Genomic DNA, 26706 nt, shown 5'->3' with positions numbered 1-26706 from the left:
TTATGGTAAATCTTTCTGGTAACAGGCTTCCTAGCCTGTATCAGGGTATCAATAACCGACTCAGAAAAACCACGTTTTGATAAAATCAAGCGTTCAATTTCCAAGCAGTCAGCTTCAGAGAAGTTAGACTTTGATGTTTGAATGGACCCTGAATCAGAAGGTCCTGTCTTAGAGGTAGAGACCAAGGCGGACAGGATGACATGTCCACTAGATCTGCATACCAAATCCTGCGCGGCCATGCAGGCGCTATTAGAATCACTGATGCTCTCTCCTGTTTGATTTTGGCAATCAATCGAGGAAGCAGCGGGAAGGGTGGAAACACATAAGCCATCCTGAAGTTCCAAGGTGCTGTCAAAGCATCTATCAGAACCGCTCCCGGATCCCTGGATCTGGATCCGTAGCGAGGAAGTTTGGCGTTCTGGCGAGACGCCATGAGATCTATCTCTGGTTTGCCCCAACGTCGAAGTATTTGGGCAAAGACCTCCGGATGAAGTTCCCACTCCCCCGGATGAAGAGTCTGGCGACTCAAGAAATCCGCCTCCCAGTTCTCCACTCCCGGGATGTGGATTGCTGACAGGTGGCAAGAGTGAGACTCTGCCCAGCAAATTATCTTTGATACTTCTATCATTGCTAGGGAGCTTCTTGTCCCTCCCTGATGGTTGATGTAAGCTACAGTCGTGATGTTGTCCGACTGAAACCTGATGAACCCCCGAGTCTTTAACTGGGGCCAAGCTAGAAGGGCATTGAGAACTGCTCTCAATTCCAGAATGTTTATTGGCAGGAGACTTTCCTCCTGACTCCATTGTCCCTGAGCCTTCAGAGAATTCCAGACAGCGCCCCAACCTAGAAGGCTGGCGTCTGTTGTTACAATTGTCCAGTCCGGCCTGCTGAACGGCATCCCCCTGGACAGATGTGGCCGAGAAAGCCACCATAGAAGAGAGTTTCTGGTCTCTTGATCCAGATTCAGAGTGGGGGACAAATCTGAGTAATCCCCATTCCACTGACTCAGCATGCACAATTGCAGCGGTCTGAGATGTAGGCGTGCAAAGGGTACTATGTCCATTGCTGCTACCATTAAGCCGATCACCTCCATGCATTGAGCTACTGACGGGAGTTGAATGGAATGAAGGACACGGCATGCATTTAGAAGCTTTGTTAATCTGTCTTCTGTCAGATAAATCTTCATTTCTACAGAATCTATAAGAGTCCCCAAGAATGGAACTCTTGTGAGAGGCAAGAGAGAACTCTTCTTTTCGTTCACTTTCCATCCATGCGACCTTAGAAATGCCAGAACTAACTCTGTATGAGACTTGGCAGTTTGAAAGCTTGAAGCTTGTATCAGAATGTCGTCTAGGTACGGAGCTACCGAAATTCCTCGCGGTCTCAGAACCGCTAGAAGGGCACCCAGAACCTTTGTGAAGATTCTTGGAGCCGTAGCCAATCCGAATGGAAGGGCTACAAACTGGTAATGCCTGTCTAAGAAGGCAAACCTTAGATACCGGTAATGATCTTTGTGAATCGGTATGTGAAGGTAAGCATCCTTTAAATCCACTGTGGTCATGTACTGACCCTTTTGGATCATGGGTAAGATTGTCCGAATAGTTTCCATTTTGAACGATGGAACTCTTAGGAATTTGTTTAGGATCTTTAAATCCAAGATTGGCCTGAAAGTTCCCTCTTTTTTGGGAACCACAAACAGGTTTGAGTAAAACCCTTGTCCTTGTTCCGACCGCGGAACCGGATGGATCACTCCCATTAATAATAGATCTTGTACACAGCGTAGAAACGCGTCTTTCTTTATTTGGTTTGTTGACAACCTTGACAGATGAAATCTCCCTCTTGGGGGAGATAATTTGAAGTCTAGAAGGTATCCCTGAGATATGATCTCTAGCGCCCAGGGATCCTGGACATCTCTTGCCCAAGCCTGGGCGAAGAGAGAGAGTCTGCCCCCCACTAGATCCGGTCCCGGATCGGGGGCCCTCGGTTCATGCTGTCTTAGGGGCAGCAGCAGGTTTTCTGGCCTGCTTGCCCTTATTCCAGGACTGGTTAGGTTTCCAGCCTTGTCTGTAACGAGCAACAGCTCCTTCCTGTTTTGGTGCAGTGGAAGTTGATGCTGCACCTGCTTTGAAATTCCGAAAGGGACGAAAATTAGACTGTCTAGCCTTAGCTTTGGCTTTGTCTTGAGGTAGAGCGTGGTCCTTACCTCCTGTAATGTCAGCGATAATTTCTTTCAAACCGGGCCCAAATAAAGTTTGCCCCTTGAAAGGTATATTAAGTAATTTGGACTTAGAAGTTACATCAGCCGACCAGGATTTTAGCCACAGCGCCCTACGTGCCTGAATGGCGAATCCTGAATTCTTAGCCGTAAGTTTGGTTAAATGTACTACGGCCTCCGAAATGAATGAATTAGCTAGTTTAAGGACTCTAAGCCTGTCCGTAATGTCGTCCAGCGTAGCGGAACTAAGGTTCTCTTCCAGAGACTCAATCCAAAATGCTGCCGCAGCCGTAATCGGCGCGATGCATGCAAGGGGTTGCAATATAAAACCTTGTTGAACAAACATTTTCTTAAGGTAACCCTCTAATTTTTTATCCATAGGATCTGAAAAAGCACAGCTATCCTCCACCGGGATAGTGGTGCGCTTAGCTAAAGTAGAAACTGCTCCCTCCACCTTAGGGACCGTTTGCCATAAGTCCCGTGTGGTGGCGTCTATTGGAAACATCTTTCTAAATATTGGAGAGGGTGAGAACGGCACACCGGGTCTATCCCACTCCTTAGTAACAATTTCAGTTAATCTCTTAGGTATAGGAAAAACGTCAGTACTCGCCGGTACCGCAAAGTATTTATCCAACCTACACATTTTCTCTGGTATTGCAACCGTGTTACAATCGTTAAGAGCCGCTAAGACCTCCCCTAGTAATACACGGAGGTTTTCCAATTTAAATTTAAAATTTGAAATATCTGAATCCAATCTGCTTGGATCAGAACCGTCACCTACAGAATGAAGCTCTCCGTCCTCATGCTCTGCAAGCTGTGACGCAGTATCAGACATGGCCCTAGAATTATCAGCGCACTCTGTTCTCACCCCAGAGTGATCACGCTTGCCTCTTAGTTCTGGTAACTTAGACAAAACTTCAGTCATAACAGTAGCCATATCTTGTAATGTTATCTGTAATGGCTGCCCAGATGTACTAGGCGCCATAATATCACGCACCTCCCGGGCGGGAGATGCAGGTACTGACACGTGAGGCGAGTTAGACGGCATAACTCTCCCCTCGCAGTTTGGTGAAATTTGTTCAATTTGTACAGATTGGCTTTTATTTAAAGTAGCATCAATACAGTTAGTACATAAATTTCTATTGGGCTCCACCTTGGCATTGGAACAAATGACACAGGTATCTTCCTCTGAATCAGACATGTTTAACACACTAGCAATAAACATGCAACTTGGTTACAATCTTATTTAACAAAAACGTACTGTGCCTCAAAGAAGCACTAAACGATTAAATGACAGTTGAAATAATGAACTGAAAAACAGTTATAGCATCACTCTTTAAAAACAACACAAATTGTTAGCAAAGGTTTGTTCCCATTAGTAAAGTAACACTAATTAAATTTTAAACATAAAAATCACAGAGCAACGTTTTAAAACACAGTCACTACATAAGTCTCACAGCTCTGCTGAGAGAATCTACCTCCCTTCAAAGAAGTTTGAAGACCCCTGAGTTCTGTTAGAGATGAACCGGATCATGCAGAAAATACAAGAGTAACTGACTGGAAATTTTTGATGCGTAGCAAAGAGCGCCAAAAACGGCCCCTCCCCCTCACACACAGCAGTGAGAGAGAAACGAAACTGTCATAATCAAAACAAGCAAACTGCCAAGTGGAAAAATAATGCCCAAATATTTATTCACCCAGTACCTCAGAAATGCAAACGATTCTACATTCCAGCAAAAACGTTTAACATGAATTAAATACCTATTAAAAGGTTTAATGTACTTTTACAGAGTAATTCCGGTGAAATACCATCCCCAGAATACTGAAGTGTAGAGTATACATACATGTCATTATAACGGTATGGCAGGATTTTCTCATCAATTCCATTCAGAAAATAAAAACTGCTACATACCTCAATGCAGATTCAACTGCCCGCTGTCCCCTGATCTGAAGCTTTTACCTCCCTCAGATGGCCGAGAAACAGCAATATGATCTTAACTACTCCGGTTAAAATCATAAGAAAAACTCTGGTAGATTCTTCTTCAAACTCTGCCAGAGAAGTAATAACACGCTCCGGTGCTATTGTAAAATAACAAACTTTTGATTGAAGTTATAAAAACTAAGTATAATCACCATAGTCCTCTCACACCTCCTATCTAGTCTTTGGGTGCAAGAGAATGACTGGGGGTGACGTAGAGGGGAGGAGCTATATAGCAACTCTGCTGGGTGAATCCTCTTGCACTTCCTGTAGGGGAGCAGATAATATCCCAGAAGTAATGATGACCCGTGGACTGATCACACATAACAGAAGAAATCTTTATTAATAAGGAATCTATTATGGTTCCCAAGAAAAACACCTTTGTATTTGGAACTAAGGAACTCTCTTCCAAATGCACCTTCCATCCGTGAGACCGCAGGAAAGTTAACATTTCCGTGTGCGATCTTGCTTGTTGAAAGGAAGACGCCTGAACTAGAATGTCGTTCAGATAAGGTGCCACTGCAATGCCCCGCAATCGGAGCACTGCTAGCAGGGATCCCAGGACCTTTGAGGAAATTCTGGTAACTGTGGTAAGACCAAATGGAAGAGTCACAAACTGAAAGTGTTTGACTAGAAAAGCAAACATTAGAAACTTGACCATTGTCATAAATTGACCCTCCTGGACAAAAGGAAGAATGGAACAAATAGTTTCCATCTTGAAAGACGGCACTCCGAGGAATTTGTTTAGACTCTTGAGATCTAAAATCGGTCTGAATGTTCCCTTTTTTGGGAACCACGAACAGATTGAAATAGAACCCCAGACCTCGTTCCTGCATTGTAACAGGAACCATCACTCCCAGGTCGGAGAGGTCCCGAACACAGTGTAAGCACACCTCTCTCTGTGTCTGGTCTACAGATAATCTTGAAAGCAGAAAACTGCCCCTGGGAGGAAAGGTCTTGACTCTAGTTTGTATCCCTGGGACACAATGTCCACCGCCCAGGGATCCTGAACATCTCGTACCCAAGCCTGAACAAAAAATTAAAGTCTGCCCCCCACAAGATCCGGTCCCGGATTGTTTTCCTATGTTCCAAGAATGATTGGGAATCCAGGAAGGCTTGGACTGCTCCTGCTTGGAGGAGGAAGTGAAAGGATTTCCATTGAAATTTCGAAAGGAACGAAAATTACTCTGACATCCCTATTTATCTTATCCTGAAAGAGGAAAAGTCCCTTTCCTCCCGTGATGTCAGCAATTATTTCTGTCAACCCCTGCCCAAACAAAGTCTTCCCTTTGTAAGGACTCGCCAAAAGTTTAGACTTAGATGACCCATCCGCAGACCAAGATCTGCTAGCCAGTATGGCAAAAAACAAAATTTTAGCTCCCAGCTTAATAACCTGAAGGGAAGCATCCATGGTAAAGGAGTTGGCCAACTTAAGGGCCTTTATCCTAACCTAAATTTCTTCAAGGGAAGAGTGTTTTTAATAGATTCAGAAAAGGCATCAAACAGTATGCTACCGCACTAGTGACATTAGCCATACCAAGCGTGGGTTGTCATTGTAAACCCTGGTGTACATATCCTGTAACTTCTTATCCATAGGATCCTTAAAGAAGCAACTATCCTCTATAGGAATAGTAGTTCTCTTGGCTAGCGTGGAAATTCCACCTTGGATACCGTGCCAAAATTCCTTGATAGAATATGCTATAGGAAACCTTTTAAATACAGGGGATGGAGAAAAAGGGGTACCCAGTCTCTCCCATTCCTTAGCAATAATCTCAGTAGCTCAATCTGGTACAGGAAAAACTTCCACCATGGAAGGTACATCAAAATACTTATGTAGCTTACTGGACCTTTTAGGATTGACAACAACCATGGTGTCGCTGTCATCCAAACCTCCTTGAGTAACAGACGGAGGTGTTCTAGCTGAAACCTGAAGGATACAACTTCAGAATCAGTAGGAGGAATTACACTGAGTCTGAGATTTTACCTTCAGATGCTACCGAAGTATCCTCCTCCTCAGGCTTCTGGGAGGGGGCATTCAAAAAAGCAACAACAGCGTTAGCAACCTCACTTACTGAAAGTTTACCTTTCCTCTTGCGCTTTCCCTTCAGGATGGGAAAAGCAGACAACGGATCAGAGACCACAGAGGGCATGAGGGAAGAGATGTCTTGCAACGTGACTCCAGGTGGAGTCAGAGAGGAAGCGCAGGGCACTGCATGTGTGGGCGATACAAGTTGGGACGCTTGAGGAGAAAGCTGCAGCATATATTGAATATTGTCATTAAACTCCTGAACAGCATCCACCTTGGAAAATGTTGGCTCAGAAAAAAGTCTATCCCTATAATTTAAAGTTCTCTCAATACAGGAGGAACAGAAAGGGATTGGTGGTTCCACATTGGCAACAAAACAAAAACAGAATTTATGTTTACCTGATAAATTACTTTCTCCAACGGTGTGTCCGGTCCACGGCGTCATCCTTACTTGTGGGATATTCTCTTCCCCAACAGGAAATGGCAAAGAGCCCAGCAAAGCTGGTCACATGATCCCTCCTAGGCTCCGCCTACCCCAGTCATTCGACCGACGTTAAGGAGGAATATTTGCATAGGAGAAACCATATGTTACCGTGGTGACTGTAGTTAAAGAAAATAAATTATCAGACCTGATTAAAAAAAAAACCAGGGCGGGCCGTGGACCGGACACACCGTTGGAGAAAGTAATTTATCAGGTAAACATAAATTCTGTTTTCTCCAACATAGGTGTGTCCGGTCCACGGCGTCATCCTTACTTGTGGGAACCAATACCAAAGCTTTAGGACACGGATGAAGGGAGGGAGCAAATCAGGTCACCTAAATGGAAGGCACCACGGCTTGCAAAACCTTTCTCCCAAAAATAGCCTCAGAAGAAGCAAAAGTATCAAATTTGTAAAATTTAGAAAAAGTGTGCAGTGAAGACCAAGTCGCTGCCTTACATATCTGATCAACAGAAGCCTCGTTCTTGAAGGCCCATGTGGAAGCCACAGCCCTAGTGGAGTGAGCTGTGATTCTTTCAGGAGGCTGCCGTCCGGCAGTCTCATAAGCCAATCGGATAATGCTTTTAATCCAGAAGGAGAGAGAGGTAGAAGTTGCTTTTTGACCTCTCCGTTTACCAGAATAAACAACAAACAAAGACAAAGTTTGTCTGAAATCCTTAGTAGCTGCTAAGTAAAATTTGAGAGCACGAACTACATCCAAGTTGTGCAACAAACGTTCCTTCTTTGAAACTGGATTAGGACACAAAGAAGGCACAACTATCTCCTGGTTAATGTTTTTGTTAGAAACAACTTTTGGAAGAAAACCAGGTTTAGTACGCAAAACCACCTTATCTGCATGGAACACCAGATAAGGAGAAGAACACTGCAGAGCAGATAATTCTGAAACTCTTCTAGCAGAAGAAATTGCAACCAAAAACAAAACTTTCCAAGATAATAACTTAATATCAACGGAATGAAAGAACTAGGTTGAGACTCCAAGGAGGAGTCAAAATTTTGTAAACAGGCTTGATTCTAACCAGAGCCTGAACAAAGGCTAGAACATCTGGCACAGCTGCCAGCTTTTTGTGAAGTAACACAGACAAGGCAGAAATCTGTCCCATCAAGGAACTTGCAGATAATCCTTTTTCCAATCCTTCTCGAAGGAAGGATAGACTCTTAGGAATCTTAACCTTGTCCCAAGGGAATCCTGCAGATTCACACCAACAGATATACCAAATTATGTGGTAATTTTTCTGGTTACAGGCTTTCAGGCCTGAACAAGAGTATTAATAACAGAATCTGAGAACCCTCGCTTTGATAAGATCAAGCGTTCAATCTCCAAGCAGTCAGCTGGAGTGGGTCGAACGGACCTAGAACAAGAAGGTCTCGTCTCAAAGGTAGCTTCCATGGTGGAGCCGATGACATATTCACCAGATCTGCATACCAAGTCCTGCGTGGCCACGCAGGAGCTATCAAAATCACCGACGCCCTCTCCTGATTGATCCTGGCTACCAGCCTGGGGATGAGAGGAAACGGCGGGAACACATAAGCTAGTTTGAAGGTCCAAGGTGCTACTAGTGCATCCACTAGAGCCGCCTTGGGATCCCTGGATCTGTACCCGTAGTAAGGAACTCTGAAGTTCTGACGAGAGGCCATCAGATCCATGTCTGGAATGCCCCACGGTTGAGTGACTTGGGCAAAGATTTCCGGATGGAGTTCCCACTCCCCCGGATGCAATGTCTGACGACTCAGAAAATCCGCTTCCCAATTTTCCACTCCTGGGATGTGGATAGCAGACAGGTGGCAGGAGTGAGACTCCGCCCATAGAATGATTTTGGTCACTTCTTCCATCGCTAGGGAACTCCTTGTTCCCCCCTGATGGTTGATGTATGAACTTGGCCCTCGCTAGCTGAGGCCAAGCTTTGAGAGCATTGAATATCGCTCTCAGTTCCAGAATATTTATCGGTAGAAGAGATTCTACCCGAGACCAAAGACCCTGAGCTTTCAGGGATCCCCAGACCGCGCCCCAGCCCATCAGACTGGCGTCGGTCGTGACAATGACCCACTCTGGTCTGCGGAAGGTCATCCCTTGTGACAGGTTGTCCAGGGACAGCCACCAACGGAATGAGTCTCTGGTCCTCTGATTTACTTGTATCTTCGGAGACAAGTCTGAATAGTCCCCATTCCACTGACTGAGCATGAACAGTTGTAATGGTCTTAGATGAATGCGCACAAAAGGAACTATGTCCATTGCCGCTACCATCAAACCTATCACTTCCATGCACTGCGCTATGGAAGGAAGAGGAACGGAATGAAGTATCCGACAAGAGTCTAGAAGTTTTGTTTTTCTGGCTTCTGTCAGAAAAATCCTCATTTCTAAGGAGTCTATTATAGTTCCCAAGAAGGGAACCCTCGTTGACGGAGATAGAGAACTCTTTTCCACGTTCACTTTCCATCCGTGAGATCTGAGAAAGGCCAGGACAATGTCCGTGTGAGCCTTTACTTGAGGAAGGGACGACGCTCGAATCAGAATGTCGTCCAAGTAAGGTACTACAGCAATGCCCCTTGGTCTTAGCACCGCCAGAAGGGACCCTAGTACCTATGAGAAAATCCTAGGAGCAGTGGCTAATCCGAAAGAAAACGCCACGAACTGGAAATGCTTGTCCAGGAATGCAAACCTTAGGAACCGATGATGTTCCTTGTGGATAGGAATATGTAGATACGCATCCTTGAAATCCACCTTGGTCATGAATTGACCTTCCTGGATGGAAGGAAGAAGTGTTCGAATGGTTTCCATCTTGAACGATGGAACCTTGAGAAACTTGTTCAAGATCTTGAGATCTAAGATTGGTCTGAACGTTCCCTCTTTTTTGGGAACTATGAACAGATTGGAGTAGAACCCCATCCCTTGTTCTCCTAATGGAACAGGATGAATCACTCCCATTTTTAGCAGGTCTTCTACCCAATGTAAGAATGCCTGTCTTCTTATGTGGTCTGAAGACAACTGAGACCTGTGGAACCTCCCCCTTGGAGGAAGCCCCTTGAACTCCAGAGAATAACCTTGGGAGACTATTTCTAGCGCCCAAGGATCCAGAACATCTCTTGCCCAAGCCTGAGCGAAGAGAGAGAGTCTGCCCCCCACCAGATCCGGTCCCGGATCGGGGGCCCGCATTTCATGCTGTCTTGGTAGCAGTGGCAGGTTTCCTGGCCTGCTTTCCTTTGTTCCAGCCTTGCATAGGTCTCCAGGCTGGATTGGCTTGAGAAGTATTACCTTCCTGCTTAGAGGACGTAGCCCTTGGGGCTGATCCGTTTCTGCGAAAGGGACGAAACTTAGGTTTATTTTTGGTCTTGAAAAGACCTATCCTGAGGAAGGGCGTGGCCCTTGCCCCCAGTGATATCAGAGATAATCTCTTTCAAGTCAGGGCCAAAGAGTGTTTTCCCCTTGAAAGGAATGTCAAGCAATTTGTTCTTGGAAGACGCATCCGCTGCCCAAGATTTTAACCAAAGCGCTCTGCGCCACAATAGCAAACCCAGAATTTTTTCGCCGCTAACCTAGCCAATTGCAAGGTGGCGTCTAGGGTGAAAGAATTAGCCAATTTAAGAGCACGAATTCTGTCCATAATCTCCTCATAAGAAGAAGAATTACTAATAATCGCCTTTCCTAGCTCATCAAACTAGAAACACGCGGCTGCAGTGACAGGGACAATGCATGCAATTGGTTGTAGAAGGGAACCTTGCTGAACAAACATCTTTAGCAGACCTTCTAATTTTTTATCCATAGGATCTTGGAAAGCACAACTATCTTCTATGGGTATAGTGGCGCGCTTGTGTAGAGTAGAAACCGCCCCCTCGACCTTGGGGACTGTCTGCCATCAGTCCTTTCTGGGGTCGACTATAGGAAAACAATTTTATAAATATGGGGGGAGGTACTAAAGGTATACCGGGCCTGTCCCATTCTTTACTAACAATGTACGCCACCCGCTTGGATATAGGAAAAGCTTCGGGGGGCCCCGGGGCCTCTAAGAACTTTTCCATTTTACATAGTGGTTCTGGAATGACCAGATAATCACAATCATCCAAATTGGATAACACCTCCTTAAGCAGAGCGCGGAGATGTTCCAACTTAAATTTAAAAGTAATCACATCAGGTTCAGCTTGTTGAGAAATGTTTCCTGAATCTGAAATTTCTCCCTCAGACAAAACCTCCCTGGCCCCCTCAGACTGGTGTAGGGGCCCTTCAGAAACCATATCATCAGCGTTCTCATGCTCTACAGAATTTTCTAAAACAGAGCAGTCGCGCTTTCGCTGATAAGTGGGCATATTGGCTAAAATGTTTTTGATAGAATTATCCATTACAGCCGTTAAATGTTGCATAGTAAGGAGTATTGGCGCACTAGATGTACTAGGGGCCTCCTGTATGGGCAAGACTGGTGTAGACGAAGGAGGGGATGATGCAGTACCATGCTTACTCCCCTCACTTGAGGAATCATCTTGGGCATCATTTTTACTAAATTTTTTTATGACATAAAATACATATAGTTAAATGAGAAGGAACCTTGGTTTCCCCACAGTCAGAACACAATCTATCTGGTAGTTCAGACATGTTAAACAGGCATAAACTTGATAACAAAGCACAAAAAACGTTTTAAAATAAAACCGTTACTGTCACTTTAAATTTTAAACTAAACACACTTTATTACTGCAATTGCGAAAAAGTATGAAGGAATTGTTCAAAATTCACCAAAATTTCACCACAGTGTCTTAAAGCCTTAAAAGTATTGCACACCAAATTTGGAAGCTTTAACCCTTAAAATAACGGAACCGGAGCCGTTTTTATATTTAACCCCTTTACAGTCCCTGGAATCTGCTTTGCTGAGACCCAACCAAGCCCAAAGGGGAATACGATACCAAATGATGCCTTCAGAAAGACTTTCCTATGTATCAGAGCTCCACACACATGCAGCTGCATGCCATGCTGTCCTCAAAAACAAGTGCGCCATACCGGCGCGAAAATGAGGCTCTGACTATGATTAGGGAAAGCCCCTAAAGAATAAGGTGTCTAAAACAGTGCCTGCCGATATAATCATATCAAAATACCCAGAATAAATGATTCCTCAAGGCTAAATATGTGTTAATAATGAATCGATTTAGCCCAGAAAAAGTCTACAGTCTTAATAAGCCCTTGTGAAGCCCTTATTTACTATCTTAATAAACATGGCTTACCGGATCCCATAGGGAAAATGACAGCTTCCAGCATTACATCGTCTTGTTAGAATGTGTCATACCTCAAGCAGTAAGAGACTGCACACTGTTCCCCCAACTGAAGTTAATTGCTCTCAACAGTCCTGTGTGGAACAGCCATGGATTTTAGTTACGGTGCTAAAATCATTTTCCTCATACAAACAGAAATCTTCATCTCTTTTCTGTTTCTGAGTAAATAGTACATACCAGCACTATTTTAAAATAACAAACTCTTGATTGAATAATAAAAACTACAGTTAAACACTAAAAAACTCTAAGCCATCTCCGTGGAGATGTTGCCTGTACAACGGCAAAGAGAATGACTGGGGTAGGCGGAGCCTAGGAGGGATCATGTGACCAGCTTTGCTGGGCTCTTTGCCATTTCCTGTTGGGGAAGAGAATATCCCACAAGTAAGGATGACGCCGTGGACCGGACACACCTATGTTGGAGAAAAGATCATGTGACATTTTGCCAAGCCTATTGGTCCATTCTGACTCACAATGGATCAAATAATGAAATAAAAACCTTAACTTTTTAATAAAAATTAACAGAAAAAAAACGTTACTATACCTTTAAATTTTAAACCGTAACTTTTTTACTTTTGTCTGCAGAATCGGCAAATTTGCTAAATAACTATAACAGAACACCTCTACACCTCAGCTTCTTTGCTGAGGTGCCTACCTGCCCTGCTGCACCGGTACTTTGCAATCACTAGTCAAACGATCCGAAACTCAGCAGAAGATGAAGTGAGCCGTTCACCGGTCCTAGAAACGCATGATTTTAGCTAATCATGCGTTTCTAGACAGACCCTGTAGTCTCTCTCCCTCCGGCACTCTGAAGTGAAGAGAAGTGGCATGGAACACAGATTGCTGCCCCCCATAGCTCCGCCCATCGTGGGCGTTCCCAAAAAAAAAAAAAAAAAAAAAAAAGAATCTCCCGGTCGGCATTTTGTCTTAAAGTTAAGTTAAAACCGTCGGAAGTAGTGAAACCACCTGAGCCTAAATATCCTCAGCCCCAGTGCCTGCATCAAAGGCTGTCATATAAGTCCTCTATATGTACAGGAGAGTTTAAGTGTCCCTCTTTATAAAAAAAAGTGCCCTCACTCTGAGCCCCTTATATAAGTTTCCTCTGAAATAAAGTGCCCACTTTTTCTGATTTTCATTTTCCTTATTAGTCCCAAAAATAACAAAGTCAATACTTACCTCATCAATCTGCCCGACAGCAAGGCAGCTGACCAGGTTTGAGAGGTCCTCTCCCTCACATAGACCTGTGGAAAAGAAATAAAGACTGAGTAATTTTACTCAAGCTTTCAGAGTTAGGGCAGCATAAACTACATGGGAGGTGCAGTGAGAATTATGTCCCACACGTTCCCATTGCTCTAAATCCACCACTGCCCTACTGAAGAGACTGATGTGGACTACGGCTACACCCTAGGACAAAGCAGCACAATCTTGCACTACTTCTTGCTTGAAGAATCTTGCTTGAAGAATCTTTTACAAACACCTAACTTTACCACTTCCTTGCTCTAACATAGGCAAAGAGAATGACTGGGGTGGGAGGGAAGGGAGGTGATATTCAACAGCTTTGCTGTGGTGCTCTTTGCCGCCCCCTGCTGGGCAGGAGTGATATTCCTAACAGTAATTAATGATGATCCGTGGACTCATCGTGTCATTAGAAAGAAAACGTATAAGATACTATGCAAAACAAATTAACAATTAAGAGAACCGGGGCCTTGTGTCAAATCTTACAGATTAAGTGACACTTAGAATAAACACATTAAGATAATTACTTACCAGAGCTTTGTAAAGTCAATCCAGAAAGATCTTCATTAAAAAAAAAAAAAAAAAAAATTAAATTGATGACAGTAAAATCCAGATTAAATAAGAATTAGGTACAATACATACAGAAATACAAAAAGGCTGAAATAAAATTGATGTCAGTGGCACTTGTCTGCTTTTAACTAGCATAATGTGACTCTACAAAAGTGATAAAGGATATTCATAACTGAGGTAAAATAATTTATACATGACAATTAGTAGCACATAAATATTGTGGATAATGCAAAATTGCTTTAGCATTCACACCAGTGTGAAAATAATAATCAACAAAATTTATCAATTTGTAGAAGTGGGTGAGGATCGTTACCTATATTCATGGTGTTCTGACAATTTATTAAAGGGACAGTAAACACCAGAATTTTTGTTGCTTAAAAAGGTAGATAATCCCTTTATTACCCATTCCCCAGTTTTGCATAACCAGCACTGTTATATTAATACACATTTTACCTCTGATTACCTTGTATCTAAACCTCTGCAAACTGCCCCCTTATTTCAGTTCTTTTGACAGACTTGCATTTTTAGCTAATCAGTGCTGACCCCTAGGAGCTTCACGTTCCTGAGCTCAATGTTATCTATATGAAACACATGAACTAATACCCTCTAGTGGTGAAAAACTGTCAAAATGCTTTCAGATTAGAGGCGGCCTTCAAGGTCTAAGAAATTAGCATATGAACCTCCTAGGTTTAGCTTTCAACTAAGAATACCAAGAGAACAAAGAAAAATTGGTAATAAAAGTAAATTGGAAGGTTGTTTAAAATTACATGCCCTAGTTAAATCATGAAAGTTTTTTTTTTACTTGACTGTCCCTTTAATAGATCTCACCACAGCTCAGCATTTAAATCAGCAGCGGGTTTACTGCACATTAATAACCATGCATTAAAAGGGAATGTCTAGTCCAAAATAAACTTTCATGATTTAGATAGAGAATGTAATTTTAAACAATTTTCAAATTTACTTTTATCACCAATTTTGCTTTGTTCTTTTGGTATTCTTAGTTGAAAGCTAAACCTAGGAGGTTCATATGCTAATTTCTAAGCCCTTGAAGGCTGCCTCTTCTCTCAGGGCATTGACAGTGTTTCACAACTAGAGAGTGTTAGTTCACATGTGTTATAGATAACACTGTGCTCAAGCACATGGAGTTCAGGTGAGCCAGCTCTGATTGGCTAAAATAAATGTATGTCAAAAGAACTGAAATAAGTGGGCAGTTTGCAGAGGATTATATAAAAGGTAATCACAGAGGTAAAAACAAAATTTATGCTTACCTGATAAATTCATTTCTCCTGTAGTGTGGTCAGTCCACGGGTCATCATTACTTCTGGGATATTATCTCCTCCCCTACAGGAAGTGCAAGAGGATTCACCCAGCAGAGCTGCTATATAGCTCCTCCCCTCTACGTCACCTCCAGTCATTCGACCAAAGGACCAACGAGAAAGGAGAAGCCCAAGGGTGTAGTGGTGACTGGAGTATAATCCAAAAAATTTTTTAGCCTGCCATAAAAAACAGGGCGGGCCGTGGACTGACCACACTACAGGAGAAATGAATTTATCAGGTAAGCATAAATTTTGTTTTCTCCTGTTAAGTGTGGTCAGTCCACGGGTCATCATTACTTCTGGGATACCAATACCAAAGCAAAAGTACACGGATGACGGGAGGGACAGGCAGGCTCTTTATACGGAGGGAACCACTGCCTGAAGAACCTTTCTCCCAAAAACAGCCTCCGAAGAAGCAAAAGTGTCAAATTTGTAAAATTTGGAAAAAGTATGAAGAGAAGACCAAGTTGCAGCCTTGCAAATCTGTTCAACAGAAGCCTCATTCTTAAAGGCCCAAGTGGAAGCCACAGCTCTAGTAGAATGAGCTGTAATTCTTTCAGGAGGCTGCTGTCCAGCAGTCTCATAGGCTAATCGTATTATGCTACGAAGCCAAAAAGAGAGAGAGAGGTAGCCGAAGCTTTTTGACCTCTCCTCTGGCCAGAATAAACGACAAACAGGGAAGACGTTTGACGAAAATCCTTAGTTGCCTGTAGATAAAATTTCAGGGCACGGACTACATCTAGATTGTGTAGCAGACGTTCCTTCTTCGAGGAAGGATTAGGACACAAAGATGGAACAACAATCTCTTGATTGATATTCCTGTTAGTGACCACCTTAGGTAGGAACCCAGGTTTAGTACGCAGAACTACCTTGTCTGAATGAAAAATCAGATAAGGAGAATCACAATGTAAGGCAGATAACTCAGAGACTCTTCGAGCCGAGGAAATAGCCATTAAAAACAGAACTTTCCAAGATAACAACTTGATATCAATGGAATGAAGGGGTTCAAACGGAACACCCTGTAAAACATTAAGAACTAAGTTCAAACTCCATGGCGGAGCAACAGTTTTAAACACAGGCTTGATCCTAGCTAAAGCCTGACAAAAAGCTTGAACGTCCGGAACTTCTGACAGACGTTTGTGTAAAAGAATGGACAGAGCTGAAATCTGTCCCTTTAAGGAACTAGCGGATAAACCCTTTTCTAAACCTTCTTGTAGAAAAGACAATATCCTTGGAATCCTAACCTTACTCCATGAGTAACTCTTGGATTCGCACCAATATAAGTATTTACGCCATATTTTATGGTAAATCCTTCTGGTAACAGGCTTCCTAGCCTGTATTAAGGTATCAATAACTGGCTCAGAAAACCCACGTTTTGATAAAATCAAGCGTTCAATCTCCAAGCAGTCAGCTTCAGAGAAGTTAGATTTTGATGTTTGAATGGACCCTGGATCAGAAGGTCCTGTTTCAGAGGTAGAGACCAAGGCGGACAGGATGACATGTCCACTAGATCTGCATACCAAGTCCTGCGTGGCCATGCAGGTGCTATTAGAATCACTGATGCTCTCTCCTGTTTGATTCTGGCAATCAATCGAGGAAGCATCGGGAAGGGTGGAAACACATAAGCCATCTTGAAGGTCCAAGGTGCTATCAGAGCATCTATCAGAACCGCTCCCGGATCCCTGGATCTGGACCCGTAGCGAGGAAGCTTGGCGTTCTGACGAGATGCCATGAGATCTATCTCTGGTTTGCCCCAACGTCGAAGTATTTGGGCAAAGACCTCCGGATGAATTTCCCACTCCCCCGGATGAAAAGTCTGACGACTTAAGAAATCCGCCTCCCAGTTCTCCACTCCCGGGATGTGGATTGCAGACAGGTGGCAAGAGTGAGACTCTGCCCAGCGAATTATCTTTGATACTTCCATCATTGCTAGGGAGCTTCTTGTCCCTCCCTGATGGTTGATGTAAGCTACAGTCGTGATGTTGTCCGACTGAAACCTTATGAACCCCAGAGTTGTTAACTGGGGCCAAGCCAGAAGGGCATTGAGAACTGCTCTCAATTCCAGAATGTTTATTGGAAGGAGACTCTCCTCCTGATTCCATAGTCCCTGAGCATTCAGAGAATTCCAGACAGCGCCCCAACCTAGTAGGCTGGCGTCTGTTGTTACAATTGTCCAGTTTGGCCTGCTGAATGGCATCCCCCTGGACAGATGTGGCCGATAAAGCCACCATAGAAGAGAATTTCTGGTCTCTTGATTCAGATTCAGAGTGGGGGACAAATCTGAGTAATCCCCATTCCACTGACTTAGCATGCACAATTGCAGCGGTCTGAGATGTAGGCGTGCAAAGGGGACTATGTCCATTGCCGCTACCATTAATCCGATCACCTCCATGCATTGAGCTACTGACGGGTGTTGAATGGAATGAAGGACACGGCATGCATTTTGAAGCTTTGTTAACCTGTCTTCTGTCAGGTAAATCTTCATTTCCACAGAATCTATCAGAGTCCCCAAGAAGGGAACTCTTGTGAGTGGAAAGAGAGAACTCTTCTTTTCGTTCACCTTCCATCCATGCGACCTTAGAAATGCCAGTACTAACTCTGTATGAGACTTGGCAGTTTGAAAGCTTGAAGCTTGTATCAGAATGTCGTCTAGGTACGGAGCTACCGAAATTCCTCGCGGTCTTAGTACCGCCAGAAGAGTACCCAGAACCTTTGTGAAGATTCTTGGAGCCGTAGCCAATCCGAATGGAAGAGCTACAAACTGGTAATGCCTGTCTAGAAAGGCAAACCTTAGATACCGGTAATGATTTCTGTGAATCGGTATGTGAAGGTAAGCATCCTTTAAATCCACTGTGGTCATGTACTGACCCTCTTGGATCATGGGCAAAATTGTTCGAATAGTTTCCATCTTGAACGATGGAACTCTTAGGAATTTGTTTAGGATCTTTAAATCCAAGATTGGCCTGAAAGTTCCCTCTTTCTTGGGAACTACAAACAGATTTGAGTAAAACCCTTGTCCTTGTTCCGACCGCGGAACTGGATGGATCACTCCCATTAATAAAAGATCTTGTACGCAGCGTAGAAACGCTTCCTTCTTTGTTTGGTTTGTTGACAACCTTGACAGATGAAATCTCCCTCTTGGGGGAGAGGATTTGAAGTCCAGAAGGTATCCCTGAGATATGATCTCTAACGCCCAGGGATCCTGAACATCTCTTGCCCAAGCCTGGGCGAAGAGAGAAAGTCTGCCCCCCACTAGATCCGGTCCCGGATCGGGGGCCCTCGATTCATGCTGTCTTAGGGGCAGCAGCAGGTTTCCTGGCCTGCTTGCCCTTGTTCCAGGACTGGTTAGGTTTCCAGCCTTGTCTGTAGCGAGCAACAGCTCCTTCCTGTTTTGGTGCAGAGGAAGTTGATGCTGCTCCTGCTTTGAAATTACGAAAGGAACGAAAATTAGGCTGTCTAGCCTTAGCTTTGGCTTTGTCCTGAGGCAGGGCATGGCCTTTACCTCCTGTAATGTCAGCGATAATCTCTTTCAACCCGGGCCCGAATAAGGTCTGCCCTTTGAAAGGTATATTAAGCAATTTAGATTTAGAAGTAACATCAGCTGACCAGGATTTTAGCCACAGTGCTCTGCGTGCCTGAATGGCGAATCCGGAATTCTTAGCCGTAAGTTTAGTTAAATGTACTACGGCATCTGAAATAAATGAGTTAGCTAACTTAAGGGCTTTAAGTTTGTGTGTAATCTCATCTAGTGTAGATGATTCAAGTGTCTCTTCCAGAGACTCAAACCAAAATGCTGCTGCAGCCGTGACAGGCGCAATACATGCAAGAGGTTGCAATATAAAACCTTGTTGAACAAACATTTTCTTAAGGTAACCCTCTAATTTTTTATCCATTGGATCTGAAAAAGCACAGCTATCCTCCACCGGGATAGTGGTACGCTTAGCTAAAGTAGAAACTGCTCCCTCCACCTTAGGGACCGTTTGCCATAAGTCCCGTGTGGTGGCGTCTATTGGAAACATTTTTCTAAATATCGGAGGGGGTGAGAACGGCACACCGGGTCTATCCCACTCCTTAGTAACAATTTCAGTAAGTCTCTTAGGTATAGGAAAAACATCAGTACTCGCCGGTACCGCAAAATATCTATCCAACCTACACATCTTCTCTGGTATTGCAACTGTGTTACAATCATTCAGAGCCGCTAATACCTCCCCTAGTAATACACGGAGGTTTTCCAGTTTAAATTTAAAATTTGAAATATCTGAATCCAGTCTGTTTGGATCAGAACCGTCACCCACAGAATGAAGTTCTCCGTCCTCATGTTCTGCCACCTGTGACGCAGTGTCTGACATGGCCCTAATATTATCAGCGCACTCTGTTCTCACCCCAGAGTGATCACGCTTACCTCTTAGTTCTGGTAATTTAGCCAAAACTTCAGTCATAACAGTAGCCATATCCTGCAATGTGATTTGTAATGGCCGCCCAGATGTACTCGGCGCTACAATATCACGCACCTCCCGAGCGGGAGATGCAGGTACTGACACGTGAGGCGAGTTAGTCGGCATAACTCTCCCCTCGTTGTCTGGTGAAATATGTTCAATTTGTACAGATTGACTTTTATTTAAAGTAGCATCAATACAGTTAGTACATAAATTTCTATTGGGCTCCACTTTGGCATCAGCACATATAGCACATGTATCTTCCTCTGAATCAGACATGTTTAACACACTAGCAATTAACTAGCAACTTGGAAATGCTTTTTCAAGTAATTTACAATAATATGAAAACGAACTGTGCCTATAAGAAGCACAGAAAAAATTATGACAGTTAAAATAAATAAATTATAGCATCAAATCTTTGTAAGAAATATACAATTTTAGCAAAGGATTGTTCCCATTAGCAAAGGATAACTAACCCTGACAGCAGAAAAAATACACAAATAAACGTTTTTTATCACAGTCAACTACAATCTTCACAGCTCTGCTGTGAATGATTACCTCCCTCAAAACAAGCTTTGAAGATCCCTGAGTTCTGTAGAGATGAACCGGATCATGCAGGAAGAAAATGAACCTCTGACTGAGTTTTTTGATGCATAGTAAAAGCGCCAAAAATGGCCCCTCCCCCTCACACATAACAGTGAGAGAGATCAGTAAACTGTTTAAATTTAAACAAAACTATTGCCAAGTGGAAAAAAACAGTGCCCAAAACATTTTTTCACCCAGTACCTCAGAGAAATAAACGATTTTACATGCCAGCAAAAAACGTTTAACCTCAATAAATTAATTGTTATTTAAAAACCTATTGCAAGTCCCTGCAAATTAGGTTAAGTCTATGCATACAGTATAAATCCAGTGAAGTACCATTCCCCAGAATACTGAAGTGTAAAATATACATACATGACAGCCTGATACCAGATACCTCTACTGTATTTAAGGCTGAGTTTACATTATAACGGTATGGCAGGATTTTCTCATCAATTCCATGTCAGAAAATAATAAACTGCTACATACCTCTTTGCAGATTAATCTGCCCGCTGTCCCCTGATCTGAAGTTTACCTCTCCTCAGATGGCCGAGAAACAGCAATATGATCTTAACTACTCCGGCTAAAATCATAGGAAAAACTCAGGTAGATTCTTCTTCAAATTCTACCAGAGAATGAATAACACACTCCGGTGCTATTATAAAATAACAAACTTTTGATTGAAGGTAATAAACTAATTAAAATCACCACAGTCCTCTCACACATCCTATCTATTCGTTGGGTGCAAGAGAATGACTGGGGGTGACGTAGAGGGGAGGAGCTATATAGCAGCTCTGCTGGGTGAATCCTCTTGCACTTCCTGTAGGGGAGGAGATGATATCCCAGAAGTAATGATGACCCGTGGACTGACCACACTTAACAGGAGAAAAGTGTATTATTATAACTGTGTTGGTTGTGCAAAACTAGGGACTGGGTAATAAAGGGAGTATCTATCTTTTTAAACAATAACAATTCTGGTGTAGACTGTCCCTTTAATATTACTAATATGACAGTATATATCAAGTGAATTTGCATTGAAGAAAGGACATTCAGAGTCTATTACTGTGTTTTTAACCCCTTAACGACGAGGACGTGCAGGGTACGTCCTCAGAAAAAAGGCAGTTAACGCCTGAGAACATACCCTGCACGTCCTCGGTGTGGAAAGCAGCTGGAAGCGATCCTGCTCGCTTCCAGCTGCTTTCCGGTTATTGCAGTGATGCCTCGATATGGAGGCATCCTGCAATAACCTTTTACGGCCATCCGATGCAGAGAGAGCCACTCGAGGGGGCGGGCGCGTGCACGGGGAGGGAGCGGGTGGGAACGCTACGCTACAGAAAAAATGTGGGACATTAAATGTTAAAAAAAAAACCCTTAGGTGTGATTTAGGTGGTGGGCGGGGGGGGGGGGGGATTGAGCTACACAACAGAACAGAACAGAAAAACACAACACAACAGAAAAAAAACTAAAAAACAAAACAAAAAAAAAAAACATTTGATTGTTCAAACTGGGTACTGGCAGACAGCTGCCAGTACCCAAGATGGCCCCCAATAAGGCTGAGAGGGAGGCTTAGAGAGCTGTTTTGGGGGGGATCAGGGAGGTTGGGGGTTAAGGGGGGATCCTAAACACAGCATATGTAAATATGCTTTTTTTTCTTCTTAAAAAAAACAAAAAAACTTATTTTAGTACTGGCAGACTTTCTGCCAGTACTTAAGATGGCGGGGACAATTGTGGGGTGGGGGAGAGAAGGGAGCTGTTTGGGAGGGATCAGGGGGTGGGATGTGTCAGGTGGGAGGCTGATCTCTACACTAAAGCTAAAATTAACCCTGCAAGCTCCCTACAAACTACCTAATTAACCCCTTCACTGCTAGCCATAATACACGTGTGATGCGCAGCAGCATTTAGCGACTTTCTAATTACCAAAAAGCAACGCCAAAGTCATATATGTCTGCTATTTCTGAACAAAGGGCATCCCAGAGAAGCATTTACAACCATTTGTGCCATAATTGCACAAGCTGTTTGTAAATAATTTCAGTGAGAAACCTAAAATTGTGAAAAAATTTACGTTTTTTTTTTACTTTGATCGCATTTGGCGGTGAAATGGTGGCATGAAATATACCAAAATGGGCCTAGATCAATACTTGGGGTTGTCTACTACACTAAAATAAAGCTAAAATTAACCCTAGAAGCTCCCTACATGCTCCCTAATTAACCCCTTCACTGCTGGGCATAATACACGTATTGTGCGCAGTGGCATTTAGCAGCCTTCTAATTACCAAAAAGCAAAGCCAAAGCCATATATGTCTGCTATTTCTGAACAAAGGGGATCCCAGAGAAGCATTTACAACCATTTATGCTATAATTACATAAGTTGTTTGTAAATAATTTCAGTGAGAAACCTAAAGTTTGTGAAAAAATTTGTGAAAAAGTGAACAATTTTTTTTATTTGATCGCATTTGGCGGTGAAATAGTGTTATGAAATATACCAAAATGGGCCTAGATCAATACTTTGGGATGTCTTTGAAAAAAATATATATACATGTCAATGGATATTCAGGGATTCCTGAAAGATATTAGTGTCCCAATGTAACTAGCGCTAATTTTGAAAAAAAGTGGTTTGGAAATAGCAAAGTGCTACTTGTATTTATGGCCCTATAACTTGCAAAAAAAGCAAAGAAGATGTAAACATTGGGTATTTCTAAACTCAGGACAAAATGTAGAAACTATTTAGCATGGGTGTTTTTTGGTAGTTGTAGATGTGTAACAGATTTTGGGGGTCAAAGTTAGAAAAAGTGTGGTTTTTTCCATTTTTTCCTCATATTTTATAATGTTTTTTATAGTAAATTATAAGATATGATGAAAATAATGGTATCTTTTGAAAGTCCATTTAATGGCGAGAAAAACGGTATATGTGTGGGTACAGTAAATGAGTAAGAGGAAAATTACAGCTAAACACAAACACCGCAAAAATGTCAAAATAGCCTTGGTCCCAAACGGACAGAAAATGGAAAAGTGCTGCGGTCATTAAGGGGTTAATTATTAAACATGTTATCAGTATTTTAATAAAAAGTACAGTATTGTCCTCATATACAGTCAAAATATATGTTAAATAACACGGTGAGTGCTGTTTCGTGTATTCTTTCCTGTTCTTTACTTGTATCATCTTTTTTATTATTTTCAAACTTTGGTAACATAAATAAGGGTTTTTTGAAGGTGGTGCCATAGGACTACTCAGCATATTTCATAAATAGGAGGGGTACCCATACCCTCAGATTATTGTACGTTGTTTCTACTTACTCCAATAGTCAGGGCTACATACTCAACACAGATTTAGTATTACAAGTATGTGAAATAAAAATATATAGATTTGCCTTAAATCTTAATATTGGCAGACTGTCTGCCAGTACCTAAAAACAGAATTTATGTTTACCTGATAAATTACTTTCTCCAACGGTGTGTCCGGTCCACGGCGTCATCCTTACTTGTGGGATATTCTCCTCCCCAACAGGAAATGGCAAAGAGCCCAGCAAAGCTGGTCACATGATCCCTCCTAGGCTCCGCCTACCCCAGTCATTCGACCGACGTTAAGGAGGAATATTTGCATAGGAGAAACCATATGTTACCGTGGTGACTGTAGGTAAAGAAAATAAATTATCAGACCTGATTAAAAAAACCAGGGCGGGCCGTGGACCGGACACACCGTTGGAGAAAGTAATTTATCAGGTAAACATAAATTCTGTTTTCTCCAACATAGGTGTGTCCGGTCCACGGCGTCATCCTTACTTGTGGGAACCAATACCAAAGCTTTAGGACACGGATGAAGGGAGGGAGCAAATCAGGTCACCTAAATGGAAGGCACCACGGCTTGCAAAACCTTTCTCCCAAAAATAGCCTCAGAAGAAGCAAAAGTATCAAATTTGTAAAATTTAGAAAAAGTGTGCAGTGAAGACCAAGTCGCTGCCTTACATATCTGATCAACAGAAGCCTCGTTCTGAAGGCCCATGTGGAAGCCACAGCCCTAGTGGAGTGAGCTGTGATTCTTTCGGGAGGCTGCCGTCCGGCAGTCTCATAAGCCAATCGGATAATGCTTTTAATCCAGAAGGAGAGAGAGGTAGAAGTTGCTTTTTGACCTCTCCGTTTACCAGAATAAACAACAAACAAAGACAAAGTTTGTCTGAAATCCTTAGTAGCTGCTAAGTAAAATTTGAGAGCACGAACTACATCCAAGTTGTGCAACAAACGTTCCTTCTTTGAAACTGGATTAGGACACAAAGAAGGCACAACTATCTCCTGGTTAATGTTTTTGTTAGAAACAACTTTTGGAAGAAAACCAGGTTTAGTACGCAAAACCACCTTATCTGCATGGAACTCCAGATAAGGAGAAGAACACTGCAGAGCAGATAATTCTGAAACTCTTCTAGCAGAAGAAATTGCAACCAAAAACAAAACTTTCCAAGATAATAACTTAATATCAACCGAATGTAAGGGTTCAAACGGAACCCCCTGAAGAACTGAAAGAACTAGGTTGAGACTCCAAGGAGGAGTCAAAATTTTGTAAACAGGCTTGATTCTAACCAGAGCCTGAACAAAGGCTAGAACATCTGGCACAGTTGCCAGCTTTTTGTGAAGTAACACAGACAAGGCAGAAATCTGTCCCATCAAGGAACTTGCAGATAATCCTTTTTCCAATCCTTCTCGAAGGAAGGATAGACTCTTAGGAATCTTAACCTTGTCCCAAGGGAATCCTGCAGATTCACACCAACAGATATACCAAATTATGTGGTAATTTTTCTGGTTACAGGCTTTCAGGCCTGAACAAGAGTATTAATAACAGAATCTGAGAACCCTCGCTTTGATAAGATCAAGCGTTCAATCTCCAAGCAGTCAGCTGGAGTGGGTCGAACGGACCTAGAACAAGAAGGTCTCGTCTCAAAGGTAGCTTCCATGGTGGAGCCGATGACATATTCACCAGATCTGCATACCAAGTCCTGCGTGGCCACGCAGGAGCTATCAAAATCACCGACGCCCTCTCCTGATTGATCCTGGCTACCAGCCTGGGGATGAGAGGAAACGGCGGGAACACATAAGCTAGTTTGAAGGTCCAAGGTGCTACTAGTGCATCCACTAGAGCCGCCTTGGGATCCCTGGATCTGTACCCGTAGTAAGGAACTCTGAAGTTCTGACGAGAGGCCATCAGATCCATGTCTGGAATGCCCCACGGTTGAGTGACTTGGGCAAAGATTTCCGGATGGAGTTCCCACTCCCCCGGATGCAATGTCTGACGACTCAGAAAATCCGCTTCCCAATTTTCCACTCCTGGGATGTGGATAGCAGACAGGTGGCAGGAGTGAGACTCCGCCCATAGAATGATTTTGGTCACTTCTTCCATCGCTAGGGAACTCCTTGTTCCCCCCTGATGGTTGATGAATGAACTTGGCCCTCGCTAGCTGAGGCCAAGCTTTGAGAGCATTGAATATCGCTCTCAGTTCCAGAATATTTATCGGTAGAAGAGATTCTACCCGAGACCAAAGACCCTGAGCTTTCAGGGATCCCCAGACCGCGCCCCAGCCCATCAGACTGGCGTCGGTCGTGACAATGACCCACTCTGGTCTGCGGAAGGTCATCCCTTGTGACAGGTTGTCCAGGGACAGCCACCAACGGAATGAGTCTCTGGTCCTCTGATTTACTTGTATCTTCGGAGACAAGTCTGAATAGTCCCCATTCCACTGACTGAGCATGAACAGTTGTAATGGTCTTAGATGAATGCGCACAAAAGGAACTATGTCCATTGCCGCTACCATCAAACCTATCACTTCCATGCACTGCGCTATGGAAGGAAGAGGAACGGAATGAAGTATCCGACAAGAGTCTAGAAGTTTTGTTTTTCTGGCTTCTGTCAGAAAAATCCTCATTTCTAAGGAGTCTATTATAGTTCCCAAGAAGGGAACCCTCGTTGACGGAGATAGAGAACTCTTTTCCACGTTCACTTTCCATCCGTGAGATCTGAGAAAGGCCAGGACAATGTCCGTGTGAGCCTTTACTTGAGGAAGGGACGACGCTCGAATCAGAATGTCGTCCAAGTAAGGTACTACAGCAATGCCCCTTGGTCTTAGCACCGCCAGAAGGGACCCTAGTACCTATGAGAAAATCCTAGGAGCAGTGGCTAATCCGAAAGAAAACGCCACGAACTGGAAATGCTTGTCCAGGAATGCAAACCTTAGGAACCGATGATGTTCCTTGTGGATAGGACTATGTAGATACGCATCCTTGAAATCCACCTTGGTCATGAATTGACCTTTCTAGCGCCCAAGGATCCAGAACATCTCTTGCCCCAGCCTGAGCGAAGAGAGAGAGTCTGCCCCCCACCAGATCCGGTCCCGGATCGGGGGCCCGCATTTCATGCTGTCTTGGTAGCAGTGGCAGGTTTCCTGGCCTGCTTTCCTCTCCAGGCTGGATTGGCTTGAGAAGTATTACCTTCCTGCTCAGAGGACGTAGTCCTTGGGGCTGATCCGTTTCTGCGAAAGGGACGAAACTAGGTTTATTTTTGGTCTTGAAAAGACCTATCCTGAGGAAGGGCGTGGCCCTTGCCCCCAGTGATATCAG

The 26706-nt window shown here is 43.3% G+C and overlaps 1 protein-coding gene across 3 annotated transcripts in view; it reads right to left on the bottom strand.

Annotated features, from left to right (window-relative positions):
- Positions 1 to 26706, bottom strand: part of SMAD4 (SMAD family member 4) — a 153410-nt gene that overhangs the window by 52439 nt on the left and 74265 nt on the right. For all 3 annotated transcript variants that reach the window (XM_053701113.1, XM_053701112.1, XM_053701114.1), the window contains one exon: positions 13734 to 13763. In XM_053701113.1, the coding sequence (XP_053557088.1) occupies positions 13734 to 13763 (30 nt within the window). The remainder of the gene's footprint in view (positions 1 to 13733; positions 13764 to 26706) is intronic.

This window comes from Bombina bombina, chromosome 2, assembly GCF_027579735.1.
Source record: "Bombina bombina isolate aBomBom1 chromosome 2, aBomBom1.pri, whole genome shotgun sequence".
NCBI lineage: Eukaryota > Metazoa > Chordata > Amphibia > Anura > Bombinatoridae > Bombina > Bombina bombina.
Note: the sequence above shows the minus strand (reverse complement) of the source record. Positions and strands in the feature narration are given on the sequence as shown.